Source organism: Bactrocera oleae, chromosome 5 (genome assembly GCF_042242935.1).
Source record: "Bactrocera oleae isolate idBacOlea1 chromosome 5, idBacOlea1, whole genome shotgun sequence".
In the NCBI taxonomy this organism is placed as follows: domain Eukaryota; kingdom Metazoa; phylum Arthropoda; class Insecta; order Diptera; family Tephritidae; genus Bactrocera; species Bactrocera oleae.
Genome location: NC_091539.1, coordinates 4,209,249 through 4,226,397, shown reverse-complemented (window position 1 = coordinate 4,226,397; position 17,149 = coordinate 4,209,249). Strand labels below are relative to the sequence as shown.

Genomic DNA, 17,149 nt, shown 5'->3' with positions numbered 1-17,149 from the left:
TACTAAATTATAAATAAATTATTGAAAGAGTACTAAATTATTATGACTAGTATTTTAGTAAATAATAAAAACAATAATTATGTTATCAAAGATGAGTTAAAACTTAAGAGGTACATAACTCGTATAAGTGGTAAATAGTACTAAATATTATATTATTAGTTTTTCATCGTTGATTTTTAATTTGAGTTCTACTAAAATTGAGTGTACTAACAGAGTACTAAAAGTTTAGGACTATAAATTTAACTAATATATTAACAGTTATATTTTTTTAGCTTTTATTATTAAATTTAAAATCAGAAATTTATCTCGAAGCGTCAAAACTTATGAGATCTGTACATAGTTTATGTAAGTGGTGTACTAAATTAGTACTAAAAATTATAGTGACATTTTTTCATCGTTGAGTTTTAAGTTACGGTATGAAGCGCAATTGATACAATATTTAAAAGAATACTTAAATAGTTCTAAAATTTAGTACTACCAATTATATTAATATTTTACTTTAATAATCGATGACTTTTAATATAAGGTATACAACGCTATTTATATTTAAAATGGTACTAAAAATTTAGGACCATACATTTTATTCAAATATCATATGTCACAATTTCTTAACTTCTGTTACTAAATTGAAAATCAGCAATTTATTTAAACATACTTTTATTACATACCATACCATATATCATAAAAACATATATTAATATTTACTCACAATTATTGCCCACCACAATGTATTAAATATACCAATTAGCACACACAAATTACTTTGAATGCAAACTATTATGTTAAAATCTTCGCATAATACTAGTTATATCTTTGATTGAAATGTCCACGAATGACTAACACTCAGACGTTTGCTTTGCCGTGCATTGTTCGTTGATTAGACGCGTGTAGATTAAACCATTGAAAATCATACTTTCCCCTATATATAGTGTATAAAGCTTTGAACTCACTTATTCTTGTTGCAAATGTGGATTACTTTCAATTCTCATTGTATTTGATTTATTTTATCAAATGTATGAAATAGATATGACGTCTATTATATACAAAATATATTATTTATTTGCCGTTGACCTCGACCATACGATTTACAAAAATTATGATAATGTCCCCGCACGCTTTCACTCGCTGTGACACATACAAAAGGAAATGATAAGAAAATGAGATGACTGAAGATGATTGAATGAAATTTTATGCGGGTCATAAAGCATTGAAAATTTGGGAGGTCAGCATGAGTAAGAGATAAGAAACGACTCTATTTGTTATACGGAGAATATGAAGAGCATATATTATATTAGAGAATATGAGAGGATACTCCGTATAAAATATAGAGTCGTTTCTTATCGCTTACTCATGCCGATCTCCCACTGCTTTTTGCAAAAATTTGTGTGGAGTGGAATGCTTAATTAAAATTTTCATATTTTTAAATTTAAAAATTTTAGTTGGATTACAAAATTAAAAAAAGGATACTAACAATACCAATATTTATTTTTAAATTAAATTTTAAACTATTTTAGCATTCAATTATTATAAAAAATAATTATAATATAAGTAAATTATTATTTTTCAAAATGTAAAATATCTTCACAGAAATATTTAAAAAATTTACAAAATTCAAATTTATCATTAAAATCTATACATTTTAGTACACTAAGCAATTTTAATTATAAAAGTAGAATTTAGTTGATGAAACATGTTGCTTTTAGTAGGAGTACTCAAAATAACACAGTTTAACACCAAACATTCATTAAAAATGTTAATAAATTAAAAAATTTATGTGTGAATTTAGTACCAAACAGTACCAAGAAATTAGTGCTCGAGTGTACTAAAATTAAGAACTGTTTTTGTATTCATGCTGAGAATCACAGTAAATTAATCAATTATTAGAAAAAAATTTAACATTTTAGTGTGCTAAAAATTCTTGTGATATATGTACTAAAATTTATGAAATAGAGATTATGAGGATAATTTCATAAATGGAAACAATTTTGATTATCAGCGGTCCAAATTAATATCGGTGTCACTATAGCACCCAAAACACATGCAGCCTAAGTAGTACTAAAAAATGTGTACTACAATTTTTTACTAAATATTTTTATGCTCAAAATCATAATAAAGAAATAAAATTAATATTTAGTAAAAATTTTTAACTGTTTAATGTGTTAAAATTTTAAGAACAGTTAATACTAACAGTTCTGAAGTTAAAGTTATGCTGATATTTTGCGAAATGTAAAATATTTGAAAGGTTCAGAGATTTCAATTTAATATCGATGCTCTGCATAAAGAGCTAAAACTACACGTGGCATAAAGTAGTAAAAAAAAATTATGTACTAAATTGTACTTGAATTTAGTACACAATTTTTTTATGCCAAAAATGATAACAAAGCAATTGTTTATATTTATTTGTATTTATATAAAATTTGGAAACTTTTATATATATTAATGTCTGATAAATATTATTGAAAAGTTGAGTACTAAAAAGTTCAAAGTTAGTGATAGTCGTGCAAATGTTAATTATTTGAGACATTCAGTGGCTAAAATTACTCGCTGTGTTTTTAATAGTTTCAATGCCACACGCCGCCTAAATTAGTACTAAAAATATATGTGCTGAAGAGTCCTAAAACTTTGTACTAAAAAATTTTTATATTAAAAAAAGTTTTCTTTTTCTAAGCATTAATATGTAATAAAATATTACGTCTTAAAGTATGCAATATTAAAGTAAAAAATACACTTCCGTACATTTAATTTAATGACCATGTCACATATTTCTCGTTCGCTCCAGTGCTTATAACGCTAGCAACTAAAAGTAGACTACACGAGACACCCAACTTGCTTTTGCACTAGTAAAACAAACATACATAAATAAAATAGCTAAATAAAATCAACAACGGGAGAATAGAACTAGACAGCCGGAAAATAAACGGGATTAAGAAACTACGCAGCAAAAGCAAACAAAGAAAGAAATAAAAAAGAACAACAGCAAAACAAAATTCATTTCGCTATAAGTGTATATATGTTATTGGCACTATTTTTTGCACGCACCAAGAATATATACAGTTAATATGTAACAAAAGCAACAAAAACTACTGTACATGTTGTCATAAAAACAACAAACATTATTGATGACAAGTGACACAAGTGGGCAAAATGTGTTTGTCGTTTACACTCGAGCGCTTCAATTGTGCAGCGCTGCTTTCAGTGACCAATACATATCACTCGATAGTGGTGAAATAAATGTTGAGGTACAACACATACATATGTATGTGCATATGTACTCGTATGTATATACAATATAATACCAATCTTCTTACAATTGCCAAAATTATGCTGTGGGAATAATATTTGCTTAGAGTAGGAAAAAAAATTGAGTTGGCTTTCAGGCGCATACGAGTGGCATGTTCAGGCGCGTTTTTAGTAAAGTATTTTCAACTTTACACCACTCCTTTCATTCTGCTTTGCTTTACAAGAGTTGCTTGCGTAGGTACTTAAGTGCTGGCACCAGAACCTTTGTTGGTTTTGCATACATTTGGGATTTAAGTTACTACCAACTGCTGTGCCATACTTTTAGATAGCAGTACACAAACTAGACATCACGCAAAGCACAAGTGTATTTTTGTGATTTTAGTATTACTTGGTATACAAGAGGAAAGAAAATTGGAAGAACAACCAGTTTAACTCGTTAAAATGCCATACTTTTGGGTGCACACTGTGGCAAAGTATAAAATACAAACAAGGAAGTTATAATTCTGAAGAAAATTGAAGTATTCTGAGCAAACATTTTTAATTTCATTTGAAGATTGTCAACAATAACAATTTTAAAAATTTCATAGCATACATTTATGCCTTGAGTAGTAGCTCTTGCTATTTTTACAGGCTTCAACACATAATTGACTTGGCGTAAATTGTATATTTACTATTTGAGTGATATTTGCGTACAAAAGAAATTAACATTTTTAAAAATCGGAAGAACCATAAGTTGGCTTTTATGAAATTGCATACTTTTGAGCGCACACTGCTGTCAAATACAAAAATTGTTTAATTCGAAGAAAAATTGAAGTATCCTGACCACAAGTTAAAACATTATTCAAAGATTTTCAATATTAACAATCTCATTTGTTTTGCAGCATACATTTAGGATTCAAGCAGCCACTATCTGCTCTTACATACTTTTAGCTGAAACTTAAGATGGATGCGCAAATGTATTTTTGCAATTTTAGTATTATTTGGTATGCAAAAGGAAAGAAAATTCTGGAAAATCGAAAAAACAACAACTTTAATAGCTAAAATAGCATACTTTCGGGCGCACTGCACGATAAAAACTTATTTTCAAAAAATATTTAAGTATTTTGGAAAAAATCATTAATTTCGTCTGAAATTAACAACTTCTTAAATACACGTAGCATACCTTTAGGCGCAGGTTATGAAATTTCAGCATTTAAGACTTCACCAGTAAATACAATGTATTTAATGCTATATTTTAGTTATTAAATTCCAATTTATCATTATTTTTTGTAGCAAAAATCGTACCCACATCCACGAACTCACTAAAAATCATAAATCAAGCCAAGTGGGATCGAAGCAGTAGGTGCTGTAACACTGCCGCTTGCTTACACTTTCGAAAATAATTTATTATCTTTTATCAATACCGCTGCGCGCTTAAAAGTTAATGACCCATACACACGATTGGCAAAAAGATAATTCATAGGGATAAACGCAGACATTGCAGTGCATACTTTTAGGCGCCTACAGGCACACTTCTCTCACAACTACTCAAGTAGAAGTAGCTAAGCTATCAATCTACGGGTGATAAAGCCAATGAAAAGCCTAGACACCTAAAAGTAGGCTTAAAACATAAAACAAATAGGTAGCAAAAACGAATTGGCAGATGAAAGGAAAAGAAAAACAAAGACGCACGCTGTGAAACAACGTATAGAATATAAGAAAAATGATCGACAATATAATCGAAATAATTGGTTTAAGAAAGCTACTGCATGGATTTCATATTGTGTGTGTAGACTTATGTAGGGGAACAGAGTCTTTCCAACATATAAATAGTGCTTAAAGGAAGTGGACTTTTGTATATATTAAATATTAAAGATATAAAATAATGTCAAAGCGTTTCGTTCACGATTTGGATATGTGATTCAATTCTTCTCGGGTTTATGAAACTCTTGCTCTCTTTTTAACTACTCTTTTTTTAATATATGTAAGTACTAAGTATTTCTCTGTTCTCTTTATTTGCAGATTTTAACCAAGGATCTCAATCATTCCATATACATAAACAAATCACATAACTCTCAGCAGATCGAATTTCGCAATCTCAAATATATAAACAGATTCACCGAAAATGTAATTTTTAACCTACAAATCTTCAAAATATCTCAAAAGAAGAGTCACAAAAACAAAAATGATAATCTAGTCGCAAAAGTCAAGCAGGAACTTGTTTCCTGTTGCAAAGCTTAAGGAAAAAGGCGTTTGAAAAACAAACACATAACGGCAAATTGTAGTTGTAAATAAATATTTAAACAAATATAACTCGCTTAATAGTTACTGTTAGTTGAGCGGAAAGACGTCGACCATTCAAAATGACGAAAAAGTACGAATTCGATTGGATAATTCCGGTGCCGGAGGAGTTAACCACCGGTTGCGTGTTCGATCGCTGGTTCGAAAATGAGAAGGAAACAAAGGAGAATGACTTCGAGAAGGACGCTATGTTCAAAGTGGACGAATATGGATTCTTTTTGTATTGGAAAAGCGATGGCAGGGTGAGTTGACAGTAAAAATGTTTTTTTATTTAATTAAATGTTTAATTTAAAATTTATAACTAGATATGTATATTTTTAACAATTTACACACTTTCTTTATTAAAATCTTATTTCATACAAATACCACATACCTGTCCAGGAAGGTGACGTCATCGAATTGTGTCAAGTTAGTGATATAAGAGCGGGTGGTGTGCCGAAGGTGAGTAATTTGGGATTTAATATGACATAAAAAAGAGAGAAAACAATAAATTATATTTATATATGAATATATGAAAATAAAATTAAAAATTAGATATATTAAATACCATAAAAAATATTTTTAGCTGAATAAATATTAAAAAAAAAATTTTATATTTGTTTTGAGCACGAAAGTGTTATTTTTTCCTCCTCCTTTTTTCATTTTTCAATTGGATACTAAATACTATATAATATAATAATATTATTAATACTAAAATTTATTAAATTTGTCTAAATTAAATTTCCAAAATCAAAAGCTGCACGTTTTGCGCTTTTCCGCTACGCTTATATTAGCTGTCCACACACCCACAAACACTCAACCATACAACTATAATCAACTATTATACGAACAATGCCACAATTGACGAGCTGCAACCGCAAAAGCCACAGCAACCGCAGAAGCTTGAGCGCACAAGCACACCTCTCACCTTAACGAATCTGTCTTCTTTGCACTTCACACGCCGCTAATTTCTCCAGGAGTATGTGGCATTGCCAACACACACATCCCACTTTCGCTACACGAATGCACCGCAAATTCTCACTTCCATTTCGTATTTTACACTACCCCTCTAGCAGTGGTCTACACTGCGTATACGTAACGTACGCTTTATGTGCATTTTTTATGTGTGTGTGCGTGTTGGTAACGTCTACGCACCGTGCCATGCTGTAAGGTCAACGAGTGGCATTTCATGGGATTAAAGCTATATATGTCAGCTTCTATATAGACTTGTGCGCACTTGTCTGTGTGTGTGTGTGTGTGTGTATGTGTTTGCAGGTACTTTCGTTGCTTTCGCTAGTGTCAGGCAGCCGCAATCATAATTCATTTTTGTGATTGTTATGCGAGCATTCTGTTGCTGTTGTTGTAATTGTGGTTTTGTTTCCTGTGTTACAACAACCGTAGGGTGTTGAAGTGTCAAAATGGGGGTTGCCAGTAACTGGTAGTTTAAGGGTTTAAAGTATTGTATAAGGCGAAACCAAAGATGACGCACAATAACAACAACAATATATTACATAAAAAAATATAATTCAACAGTTAATTTCGAGTTAAACAAAAAATCATAAATTAAATTTTGAAAAACAAAAATAAACTCAAATTGAATTAAATGATCGAAAATTAAATTATAAAATGCCTTTTTTATTATTTAAATTAAAGTAAAACCAATTTAAAATTTACAATACATTTGAAGTTTAATTCAAATTAATGAATTAGAAAACTGAAATAAAATAATAGCAAATATCCTTATGTATCATATACATTAAAATTAAAACTATTACACAAATTTAACATCTTAATAAAATAAAATACATCCTTTATTAAAATTTATAAAAATTTATAAATCAAACAAATTTTAATTTACTTTGAAAAAAGTCCAAACTCAGAATTAAATCAAATCTAAATCAAAAAAATTAAAAATAAATTTAAAGTTAATTAATTTAATAAAAATAAAAATTTTAGATCAAAACAAAAACTAAAATAAAATTGATCGTAAGACTTTTAATAAAGTGAAATTTAATTTTTTTTTATATTAAAATAACCATAAATATAAATATTTACAAATTAGAATGAAAAAAATTTAATTTGGAACAAATAAAAATTACAATAAAAATAAATTTAAAATTTATTAATTAAAAATTCGAATTTTCAAAAAAACATCCAATTTTTTTTAATTTAAATTCAAAGTATAAAAGTTTATATTACAGAAATTTTAGATCTTAGCAATATTTAAACAAAAATTAAATTAAAATTGATAATAAGATTCCGAATAAATGAAATTTTATTTTATTTAAAATGGAATAAAACATACTAGATATAAAAATTTAATAAATAGAATGAAAGAAAATTTAAATGGAAAAATACAAAATGACATTATGAAATGACATAATTTAAATTATAAACTTTATAAAAACAATTAAAATTAAAACAAAAATTAACCAAAACAAAATGTATTAATAAATTAAAATTTTAATTAAAATTAAAGCTAAATTAAAATTAAAACTTAATTTAATTGAAATTGAAACTTAAAGCTAAATTAAAATTAAAATTTAATTTAATTGAAATTAAATTTAAATTAAAATGTAATTAAATTAAAATTTAAAATTAAATTAAAACAAAATCAAATAATAAAAATAAAAAGATATATTAAATTAAAACTAAAATTAAAATTAAAATTAAAATTAAAATTAAATTTAAAATTAAAATTAAAATTAAAATAAAATTTAATTTAATTTATATTAAAGAAAATCAAAATTAAAGTTTCAGATATAATTGAATAGAACTAATTAATAAGTAAATTAAACTTATAAAACTTAAAACTAAATTAAAAATTACATTCAAAATGAGTATTAAATTTAAATTTAAAATTAAAATTAAATTAAAAAATAAAATTAAAATAATTATTAACTAAAATTTTAGTTTAAATATTGACAAAATAATTAATTAAGTAGGCTATTTCAATATACTGATTAGTACAATTGAACAACTGGAACTGACTAGTTTTTTTTTCCATAAGGAAACATTTTTGTAATTCTTAACGGAATTATGATAACTAGGTTTTATATAGATTAGTACCTATTTTACTAATTTCTTCTCTGTTACGTCCAGTTAACTTCTTTAACGTTATTCAATTTATTTAAATTTTAGTTATACTGCAGAGAATATAGAATAAACTGGCCCAACATTTATCATTTCTCTAAATAATACAGAGCCCTGGTTTCAAAAATTTGCTTATATGTGTCCACTATTCTACTCGATCGCTTTATTCTCTTAACTTTTACTATGCTTAAAATTCAAGTCTTTATAAACAAGTCATATTATGTGGTAATCCTGTACTTAACACGCATTTCTTGCTACCTCGTTTTTTAATGTTGTTACCACAAAGGCCTAATTAAGCTGTTTAGTTTTTGCTACTCTTTTAGAAGATAGCACAAATTCATACTTCAGATTTTCAGGAACAGTTAAATCGAATAGGGGATTAATACTTCTTTGCTACCAAATAGTTCTAAAAATATTCGTTTTAATTCAAAACTCCAATAACTTGCGGGGCAAAATATTGAAAGTGGTCGATTTGATCTGAAAACAATGCTGCGCTGACAGAATTTGCTATGAAGAAGCAAATATCTAAGAAAGGCAACGATTAGCATAGGCGTAAGGCTTAATATGGATCAATAAAAATATTAAAGGTTATAAATAATAGTATTATACAAAAGGCATATGGAAATTGTTGGTATAGACTGCTGTAAGTGATATTCTACCTATTCTATCAGAGCAATTACAATCCGACAGAGTGCAAGCCAATATCTAGGTTAATATTTAATCGAAATATGTGAAAAAACAGTCCTGCAAAAGGAAATGAAAGAGTATATAAGATATTTAAACACAATAAATTGACTGAAAAAAATATTTCTAAACCAGTCTAATGTCTTATAGAAAACAATGGCAAGTATTGTAGTTGGCGCTGCATGCAATTTTATTTTTATTTTCAGGCAATAGCATATATTTTTGGCAAAAATTTGTTTTATAGTTGCTGTTATATTATTTTCTTCTATTTCTGAGATATTATACTTAAATAAAATGCAAAAAACATCGATTTTTAAAAATTTGGACTTCCCCTAACACCTTATTTAAAAAAAATAAAATTCTTCATTACTAACCCCAACGATGACTGCATATGCTGAAATTGAAAAACATTAGATAACAGTACTAATATTCCAAATAAACAAATTTTCGCGTGAATTCCATAGAAACTTACCAAACACTGTTTATTTAATTGTAAGTCTATTTAATGCATCAATTAGTGAATTGAAAACCGCAAATGCAAACAAATAAGATGAATGAAGTGTTAATGTATAGCAGTTGTATATAGCACAAAAATCAACAACTTTTATGATGAGTGATTGATTGTTAATATAGTTAATGAGGTGTAATTTAATTTGCAACTCAAATGAATTAATGAAGAGCAAACAATGCAAATAATTCAAAAAATTTAATTTAAAAAAAAAGTGCTGGGAAATTTGGTGCAAGACCGCAAAGCGAAATTGGTTTAATAAAAAATAAATATAATGTAGGTTAACTTTGCCACGAAACCCAGAACCAGAAATATTAGAGACCCGTATAATATACTCATACATATAAATGAACAGCGTGACAAGCTAAGTCGATTTAGCCACACACGTTTTTCTGTATGTATATAAGCGAACTAGTCTTTCAGTTTATGACATATTGATCTGAAATCCTCACATTTGCTTTTCTTTTCAAGAAGCTGCTCAATTGGCAGAATCATCAATAACGGACTGCTATAACATATAGTTGTCATACAAAATGATCGCTCAAAATCAAGTCTTTGTATGCAAACCTCTTTTTTTTTTGACAAGACATCTTTACGAAATTTAGCATGGATTAGTTACCACGGCATCGCTCTATTCTCCGAACAATATGTTCGGATCTGACAACAATAGCATATAGCTGCCATACATACCGGCCGATCAAAATCAAATTCTTGTATGGCATTTTTTTTTATTTGTGAATTGCTTTTTTATTATATATAATTGTAATATTAACTAATTTTAAGTTAAATTTTAAGATACCTATAAATTTAGCTTTAATTTTAATTTAAATTTACTTATAATTTTAATTATAATTATAATTTTAATATTAATTTTAATTTTAATTTTAATTTTAATTTTAATTTTAATTTTAAATTTAATTTTAATTTTAATTTTAATTTTAATTTTTAGTTTTTCTAATTTTTTGCCCCAAAAGAAACACTTTTCAACAAATTTTAATTTTAAATTTTATGTTAATTTTTAACTTAATTTTAATATTAATTTTATTTTATTTCATTTCATTTTATTTTATTTATTTATTATTTTTTTCTTTATTTTTTTTTAAATTTTTATATCTTTAATTTTTAGTCTTTCTCACTTCTTGCCTCAAAAGAAACTTTTTTCAACAAATAAAGACCAGGTGAAAGTTAACCACTATCCCGCCAACATGGCCTAGTTAACATTTTAATACAATTCTGTTGTAGCGCAACTCAAAAGGGCCAAAGAAAACTACGCACAAGAGGCGAGCAAATAATGCATTAAAATTGCATTGCATATCATTTGACTTGCAAAAGCCTGTGTAAAAGAATAACGATGAAAAGTAACAAGCGAAAGGGTGAGAAAAGGGCGAGAGGCAATGAGCTGGCTTGGCAACTAAAGCACAAATAAAGTGTTGCAAAATAAGGTATATAGATATACCTATGTGTGTGTCTATCCTTGTGATGGCATAAAACAACTGATGGACTGTTGAATGGCAAATTGACAGCATTAAAAATTGATTTATATGATAACGCTCAGCGAGTTAAAAAGTGAGAGTGAGAGTAAGAGAGAGGTGCACAAAGTTTGGGTAGTTAATCAACAGACTAGTTGACTGACTAGTTTGCTGGTTTTATGACTGATAGCCAGTGTGGCGGACAAGCTAACTGAAAAACTGACTGCAGGGGTGACTGTCAAGCTGACTGTCAAGTTGACTGCCAAGGAGACTGACAAGCAGACTTATTAAACTCCTCGCTGACAGTCTCTTAGCCAACTGTCGAGTGTGCGAAACTACGCAGTAAAGGTAAGCGTTTGCTAGCTATATGCCTCTCTCAATAGCACCAATGCAAATGAGTCGAGCGTATTGCAACTACGGAGCTCCTGATAAGCAGTTGGCAAAGTACGCTGAAAAAAAAACAGTTATTCGGTTCGGTTATTTATTATGTGCAAGTGTGCGCGCATTCAATGCAAACGTAATGAGCGTGAAAATTTTCGTGCATTAATCATTAGGGGGTGAAATACAACAAAAAAACAACAACCAGAGTATAAGCTAAACAGACTTTGTGTGTGAATATAAAACGCAGATAAAGCTAAAAAATAAATTAAAAAGGAGAAGAAAAATAATAATTTCATTAAAATTAAGAAGAGCAAACGGAGAGGTAGTGAACTGAAAGCCAACATTGGCAAACGCAAGCATGCTGCAATGCATGTAAAGTCCTACAGCGAAAGCTGGTGCGTGTATGTGTGTTTTTCCAATTACATGCACGCGCTTAGACGCAACTTAAATGAGGCATTTGCCGCCAAATTTTTCCCTCAACCTGAAGTGCGCAGCAATTCGCTTTGACGCCAGTTAAAAATAAGCGGGTTATAAGATAAAATACCGTTAGCTAGCGCACAGTGAAGCTTTGAGCTACAAAGCGTTGGAAAGTTTATATATGGTGAGGTTGAAAATGAAAGTAAAGATTTTAACAAAAAGAAGGTAGAAAGGTAACTACAAATACAAATTTTTCATTAAAGTAAATACATATTAGGCAATTTTTTATAATAAAATTGCAATGAAAAAGTCATGTTTCAAAAAAATCAAAATAAAATCATAACTATTTTTTGTTTAATTTGAAGCAAAAGGCAACCCTATCATTTAAAATTATGATTCATTTTCCAAATTCATTATAGTTAGCAACTCTGTACAGTAAAATTTATGAAAATTCAGCAAGAGAAGCCGAAAAAACCAGAACAAACGTTAACTTCAGCTGCACCGAATTTCTAATACCCTGCACAAGTGTATTTCTTATAGCATAAATGGGTATAAAAATAATGTATCTTGATTTTGATAGGTATGTTTGCTTGGCAGCTATATGCTTTATTGGTCCGATCTAAACAATGACTTCGAAGATAGCATTATTGCCTTAGATAATAGCCCATGCCAAATTTCGTTAAGATATCTCGTCAAATAAAAAAAAATTCCGTACAAGAACAAGTACTTAGTTTATATGGCAGCCATATTCTATGGTTAACCAATCTGAACGCCTTATTCATTACAATCAGCGCTGTCTACGTATAATTTCATGCCAATTATGTAAATTGTGAAATTTCGTGAAGGTACCTTGTCAAAATAAAAGCTTTCCGTATCCGAATCGACTCGAAAGTCAATCAAAATTCATAAATTAGCTTTTAAGCTTGCTAAGCCCAAAATATTTATAACACCTATAAGGTTTTTCATTATTTTGGTTTTTCCATAAATTTTAACAAATTGTGTTTTGGCAGCCCTTTAATAAAAATTTCTTAAGACTTTTGCTTGCAGAAACTGAAAAAATATTTTTATGACAACCTGCAAAGCTTTTTAGAGATTTTCATTGATTTACTGTATTTTATAGTTATTTTTTTATGCAAAACAAACACTACTGCACCACTTGGAACATATGTATACCATATTTACTAAAGATCTAAATTTTGACTAAATACCGTTTAACCTGTTAATTTATTTTGTATATATTTACAGTTATATTTTTTATTTTTTATATTTATTTTCTTAACAGTTTAAATGTTTTCCTTTTTGAATCAGACCATTTTTTTATTACTCGAAAACGAAAAAAAGTGCATAAGTCGAAATTTGTAACTTTTGGCAAGTCTTAATATTTTTTTTTTATCTTTTCATAATAATTTTTCATATTCCTAAATTTTTTTATTCTATATTGTTATTATTTTTTTTTGTTAATTTTAACGTAATTATTTTTCGGAATATTTGCAATATTTTCATTTTCGAATTTTATATCATCTTCAGACAATAAACAAAATTATGTGATAAATTTTTATATATGTTTGCCGTTTCAAATCAGACAATTTTTTTCACTATACGAAAACGAAAAGAAAAGTGCATAAGTCGAAATTTGTAACTTTTGGCAACCCTTAATATTTTTAATTTTTTTCATACTAAATTTTTTAATCCAAAATTTTTTTATCTATATTGGTATTATTTATTAATTTTTTTTTTAATTTTAACTTAATTCTTTTTCTGAATATTTAAAATATTTACAGTTTCGAATTTCATCATCTTCAAATAATAAACAAAATTATGTGAAAGTAATTGTAAATGAAAATAAAAACTTCAAATTTAAGTTGAAGATCGTATATGAAACAGTCAAAAGAAAATTTTAAAACAAATTTCATTTTAAAAGCGCTTAAAATGACAACTTCCAAACTTTGAAAATATTAAAATAAATCAATTTAAATTTTTTTTTATCTTAGCTTTCAGTCTTGGTATTACAACCACATGTCAAGCACCACTTCCGCACAAAGACAGCAACCATTAAGCGCATAAGTTGAAAATTTTAAACTTTGTATACAAAATTTAATTTTTTTTTACAGTCTTGGAACTATAACAAAGAGCCAAACTGTAACTCTAAAAAAAACTTCATATACCTGAGAAAACGCTGCTGCCGCACAACAATTTGTTTCTTATAACAATAAGCAGTGTAGAGCATTCGTACACCAATTTTATTTTTATTTTTTACAACAAGTTTTCGCTTACATTTGCATTAATTTTCACTTTTTCATTAGCTACCTTTTAGCCATCTGTCACATGGCTGTCACAGCGCGCCCTGCTCTTGTCATGTGTGACAATTAATGCAAACGCATACGCCATTTTGTTTTCCATTTACGTGCATTTCAAACTGTCACATTCGGCAAAAGGCAAGCTGTGTGACAACGCAAAAACAAGTTTTACCTAACACTAAAGGAAAACAAACAAAAAAATATGAGAAAAAAACTTGAAAAAAGAACTATGACAAAGTGTTTGGAAAAAGATTGTGAAATAAAGCAGCGAAGAAGTGAAAACTGCCTGCGAAAGTAACATCACACATGAAGAGCACGAAAAGTGAGCGCGAAGCTGGGCCACAAAAAGAAAGCTTTAAATTAAAATGTTTGCTAACAACAAACAAACAATGGCTTACAACAATAACAACACGCAGTGCTTAATAATAAATCAGCAGCAACAACAACAACAAAACGTAGTATATATTAGCGTGCAATTTGCTTGTAAGCAATCAGTTTGCAGCGCTGGAGCACGTAGCGTACGCCGCGTCACCAGGCGTATACGTAACTTAGCGCCACCGCTGGCGGGCAGTGGTGGCGTATGAGTGACATATTGCGACAAATGTTCGCGCTAAATGTTCGATGCATGTTTATGTGTGCAGATATGTATTTGTAGGTGCAGATATGTATGCGTGTGCATATATGGCATCTGTATTAGTGCGCTTAAGTGCTTTTGTAAGTAGTCACCTCCACCAAGCGTGTAATAAACTTCTACACATTTGCACTGGTGTGTGGCAAAACTTCGGCACTTCTTCGTGTGTTTGTGCACATTTCGTCACACAATTACGCTGACTTTCATTCATTATCGTTTTTTTTTGCATTTCCGTCAGCTGCTGTTACAGATGAGCTGTAAATTGCGATTTTGTTGTAACAAAAGTTTTAGTCAAACAAACGGGGGGCGTTGGCAAGTGTTTTGCGCATTTCTTGACTTAAATTTTCATGGAAAAGCACGCTTAGCTACTTCAATTAATTAAATTGCTAATGTCAGTGGTGTTGTTGCTGCTCATTTTGATTGCTAGCAATGAATGCGGTGCGGAAAAATGCTTGAAGAGCGACTAGCAACTTACATATGCATATATAAATAACGGTATATTGTATTTCTTATAGTAAAAAAGGGTATAGAAAATCTTTAGCTTGATTTTGATTGGTCTATTTGTATGGCAGCTATATATTATAGTGGTCCGATCTGTACAATATGTTCAGAGATTGCAGTGTTGCTTTGAGCAATAAACCATGCCAAATTCCGTCAAAATATCTTTTTAAATAAAAAAAGTTTCCATACTAAAAGTTGGTTTCAATCGATCAGTTTGTATGGCAGCTATTTGCTATATTTATTCGATATCGCCTATTTCGACATTTGCGTAGTTTCTTGAGAAGAAAATGATGTGTGCCAAATTTCAAATCGATATCTCAAAAACGGAAGGACTAATAAGCATATATACAGACCGACAATTTTGTGCTTTCTTCGTATAACTTAATTTTTTCAGAACATATGCGTAACTATTTCGCAAACTTTAAAATCTTACAATTTAGCGCACGCAATTAATTGGCAACTTCGCCAAAAATTTGTGCTTGTGTACTTGCTTCTTTATTACTTATTTTAGCACTCACAGTCGCTCTCTCTCTCACTCTCTCTCTCTCTCTCTGCTATCCCCACTCCAACAAATTAATTTAATTACCATTTCCCTCTTTTGTTATACGCTTTACTATTTTTTTCATTTCTCTCAATTGAATTTTTGTTTTCCAATTAATTACGAGCTGCATGCGTTCACCTGTCCGACCAGCCAACGAGCCATTGCAGTCATTCAACAAATTAAACAGTGGCATATTCCCAATTGACCTTTCATACACAACCAATTAAAACTATCAAACATGTCAAAGTCGACTTTGACCTTCGCCAAAGCAATTGCGATAAGCAAGTGAGAAGGAGAATAAAGCAGGTAGTGATATGCATGTATATGTATGTGTGTATTATACATGGTACGTAATTTTATATCGAATTTATTTGGAAAATGTAAGTGCCAAACTGTAATGAACGCAATGATTTTGACAGCTACACATACAATACATACATACTTGTATATATACTGAAGTATATGCACGTTTATTTCCCTTTTTGGCTTGCATTTCCAAGTCACTTGCAGCCAATTAATTAAATTTTCCCAAAATGCAGTAAACATTTTCAATTACAATTTTCAAACTAACGGCACTTTTTCCATGATTACTTGTGAGTTTTGTTTCCAAGCAGCAAAAAGCTGGCAGAACACTCGTTAAATGATCTTTTTGTGCAAACATCAAATATGCAGTATTTCTTATGTGTGTGTGCGTTCCACATAAATTTTACAATTAGCAATTTCCATTAACGCTGACAACTCAATTATGCTGTTGTATAACAGCAGTCAAAATGTCTGGTCCACTGGGTCAGCAATGCGTTGCTAAAGCAACGTGCTCATGCAGTTTTATGTGAAAAACTGTCAAAAATTAATTTGTGCGATAATATACGAGGGTGGTCGGATAAGTCAGCACAGTTTTAAGTAGAAAAGAAAAAAAGCGTTAATTTCGGCTGCACTGAAGGTATAATACATTTCACAGTTGCATTTCTTTTTGCCTAAAAAGATATAAAATAAAAATATCTTTATCTTGATTTTGATCGTTCAGTTTGTATGGCAGCTATATGCTATAGTGGTGCGAACTCAACAATTTATTCGGAGCTTGTATATTTGCCTTGGAAAATAAGCTATGCCAAATATCGTGAACATTTT

At 29.2% G+C, this 17,149-nt stretch overlaps 1 protein-coding gene across 2 annotated transcripts in view; it reads left to right on the top strand.

Annotated features, from left to right (window-relative positions):
• norpA (no receptor potential A) overlaps nt 1-17,149 on the top strand; it is a 130,906-nt gene that overhangs the window by 85,476 nt on the left and 28,281 nt on the right. For both annotated transcript variants that reach the window (XM_036359587.2, XM_036359588.2), the window contains exons 4-5: nt 5,242-5,762; nt 5,902-5,961. In XM_036359587.2, coding sequence (XP_036215480.1) covers nt 5,583-5,762; nt 5,902-5,961 — 240 coding nt within the window. In that variant the 5' untranslated portion in view covers nt 5,242-5,582. The remainder of the gene's footprint in view (nt 1-5,241; nt 5,763-5,901; nt 5,962-17,149) is intronic.